Raw genomic sequence first — 3625 nt, forward strand, 5'->3', positions numbered from 1 at the left:
CCAATCCCAAAGCTCCCTTTTTAAAAGCAGGTTTGCCTGCTGTGCTTTTATATTGCACCATGGCCTGTTTCGAAGCATTTTTACTACCACGGTTATTGCCACAAATCAAGAGGGCAAAGTGAGCGGCATGGGACTCACACCAACTTTAACGAAATTGAGTCTGCTTCCTACTTCTGCGAAGTTCACGGCCAAGAATTTCACATACAGATGATAAACAACAAGGAAAATGGGAACAGAACTTCTGGGTGCATCCTGAGTGCTGAATTGGTTGATTTTGCAAACTCACAGCCAAACTCACAACAAAACATGACAAGCCTTTCGAGGTTTAGTGGCTGCCCTCTCTCTTGCGTCAACCCCGGGGAGAGCAATACTGAACCCAGCGTGGTGCTGCCACCTTTGGCAGGAGAGCACATGGGACACCCCACTGGCAGTTCCTTAAAACTCTGCCCCTCGCACAATTTGCGAGACTACCCCGAGACGAGGTCCAGTGCATATGTTGACCATTCGATTCCCAGTTTCTCAGACTCTGGATACCCCAGCCACCGGTTAGAGCACAGCCCTAGGGGCATTATCATTGGAGCCAATCTTTCTGGAGCCGGCATGCCACCCGTCACTGATCAACTGGCATCAAGAGCTAACCAACATGGCGGGATTGGAAGGTATCGTGACTTTGCTGGCTGCAGAGACAACAGAAGCCATACTTTCTTCACAAGTTATCAGGAACAGGCCCACGCCTCCACCGACGCTTCTCGAGACCTCGGCAGCCAGATGATGTTGGGTCTACCTGGCGACCTCCTCACCCGGACTCACCCTTACGGTCAGACCATCAGCCCCAAGGGAAACAGCCAGCAAATAGTCACACAATTCCTGGGTCTCTACAAACCCCTGAACATGGCGATTCAGCGTGGAGGCGACGCGTTCCTCAGGTGCTCTAAGCAAACAGTAAAGCACGAGCTGGTGTGCAAGTGGACAGACGGCCAAGATGGGACTGGGAAGCTGCCTTGCTCCAGAGCCTTCGGGACCATGTATGAACTTGTTACCCATGTGACAGTGGAGCACGTCGGAGGACCAGAGCACTCTGAATACGTGTGTCACTGGGAGAATTGTGCGAGAGACAGGAAGCCTTTCAAAGCCAAATACAAACTGGTGAACCACGTCAGAGTCCACACTGGGGAAAAGCCCTTTCCTTGCCCATTTCACGGCTGCGAGAAAGTTTTTGCAAGATCAGAGAATCTGAAGATCCACAAAAGGACACATACAGGTTAGTTCATAATTGTATTATAACATTTAATAATAATAATAATAATAATAATAATAATAATAATAATAATAGTAATAATAATAATAATAATAATAATAATAATAATAATACATTATTTCTCATCTTGGTAATTTATTCTTAACTGTACAACTTTTATAATATTCAACAAAATATTATTATTATTATTATTATTATTATTATTATTATTATTATTTCTATTATTATTATTATTATTATTGAAAATAATATTTTTATCATTTGCGTCAGAATGTGTTGGTGTTATTTCTGCCTACATTGTTATCTAGATTCTGTGTGCTTTTCGTGCTGCTTTTGCTGCGTGCCGCTTTTGAATGGGCCTGCAGGGGAGTTAAAAACGTGTTGTCTCCGTGCAGGAAAACACAGATAAAAAGTATCAAGACAGCTGCAAACGACTTGTAATCAGCAGGCCTGGTGGTTTGGGTGCCTCCCTCATCTCATTCAGCAAAATTATTAAATAAATGTAGGGACACCGGGGAGTTGTGACGTAGCCGTTACGCAGCCTCTGCCTCCCAGGGACTTGTCTCCTGTGCTCAGGAGCTCTCACAGCACATACTGTGATGCAGTCATGATGTAGTAGGGAGTAAAAAAGTTGTGTAAAGGGATTACTTGGTATACGAACAAAGTGATGACTTGAATCAACATAGAGATGAATTATTTCACTTACTCACATTGGGCCTTCATAACTTTGATACGCAATGAAACCCTGGAAACTGTACACACACACACACACACACACACACACACACACACACACACACACACATCCACCCACACACAGACACACACACACACACATATATGTATATATATATATATATATATATATATATATATATATATATATATATATATATATATATATATATATATATATATATATATATATATATCCCCCTCCTATAAAAAGAAAAAAAGAAAACAGATAGTAATAAATTGGGTTTGCTTTCCAGTCCAGCATCCAGATTCCATGCATTTCATAGAACATGGCAGTGAGCACCAGTGTAATCTTATTTTAGAAGAAGATATAACTTAGTCCTCATAACTCTTCCTATGCGTAATAATGTTTTTTTTTTTTTTTTTTTTGCCGTTGTTGTGGGTTAATGTGTTTACCAGAAGTCTTGTTGATTTATTCAGATAAACGGCTCACTTGTTGCGATGCGGTCAGGACCACCAACCACCAACAAGTAGCAACTAGTTTGAACAGTAATTAAATGGCTCAGACTTATTTGTTTAACAGATTAGTAGCTTAATTGTGTTTAAAAGTTGACATAAAAAAAGATTAGGTCTGGTGTGGGTTTCTGCAGTTAAAAAAAATTGTTAGAGTAGACCTGCCTGTTTTTATTTTGGATGTGCATTTCTCAGTTTTAGGATTTCATGTGATGAAAAATAACTATAACTCATGAGACATCAATATTTGCTATGACAAGCAAAGCATCCAAAGGCCTGAAAGTACTCGTAACTCGTCGTCATTTTTCTCTTTGCTCGTTTAGGTGAAAAACCTTTTAAATGTGAGTTCGAGGGCTGCAACCGGAGATTTGCGAACAGCAGCGACAGAAAGAAGCATTCTCACGTGCACTCCAGCGATAAACCCTACATGTGCAAGGTCAGGGGATGCGACAAGTGTTACACCCATCCAAGCTCCCTGCGAAAGCATATGAAGCTCCACTGCAACAAGGCTCAGGTCGCCAAAGGCGGCGACGCGCGTCCTGATGAGGAAGGTCACCTCTCAGAGAGCAGGTCTGGAACCCAGATCAGCCTCCCTCAACTACCCAGCTCGACTCAAGATGTCCCCCTTTCCCCCGAGTGTCGAGACGAGACGACCCCGAGGTCACGTTTCCATCACACGTTTGACAGCAGTTTGGACTACTCCATGCACAGGTCACAGCCCCTCTTGGACCCTTTGTTGCTACAGAGAGGCGGCTACAGGTCCCAGTCCTCCCAGTACCCCTGCGGCCAGACAGGTCACACTTTTGCCCAGAGCTCGCGGACTTTCTCCTCCTCTTCTCCCTTTCAGAAAAGTATTGTTAATGGATGGTACACATGCCACAGTGGCGTGGACTCTTTTCCACCAAAGCAGTGTAATAACATCTCATCCCTCTGAGATCCACATGGGGCACGTGGGCAGCTTAAAAAAATGTGTGGGCCCTTATTTTCATGTTGTAACCTCCAACTTTCTCTGTAATTTTGTGAATGTTGTATTAAATATTTTTAAACGTCCTCGGTCATCCTGAATTTTGCATTGCGAAATATGGCTAGCTTTTTTTTTTTTTAGGTGTTGTTGTATAAGACCTGTTTGGTTGCCTCCCGCTTGTAATGTCCAAAGCG

General features: G+C 43.0%; 1 protein-coding gene across 1 annotated transcript; it reads left to right on the forward strand.

Annotated features, from left to right (window-relative positions):
- Positions 1-306: 306 nt before the first annotated feature.
- Positions 307-3401, forward strand: zic6 (zic family member 6; the record flags this gene model as incomplete). The annotated part of the gene is made up of 2 exons (XM_079249620.1): positions 307-1261; positions 2791-3401. 2 exons carry the CDS (start codon positions 307-309, stop codon positions 3399-3401), a joined length of 1566 nt encoding a protein of 521 aa, XP_079105746.1.
- Positions 3402-3625: the final 224 nt, after the last annotated feature.

This window comes from Telmatherina bonti, assembly GCF_933228915.1.
Source record: "Telmatherina bonti genome assembly, chromosome: 12".
Classification (NCBI taxonomy): domain Eukaryota; kingdom Metazoa; phylum Chordata; class Actinopteri; order Atheriniformes; family Telmatherinidae; genus Telmatherina; species Telmatherina bonti.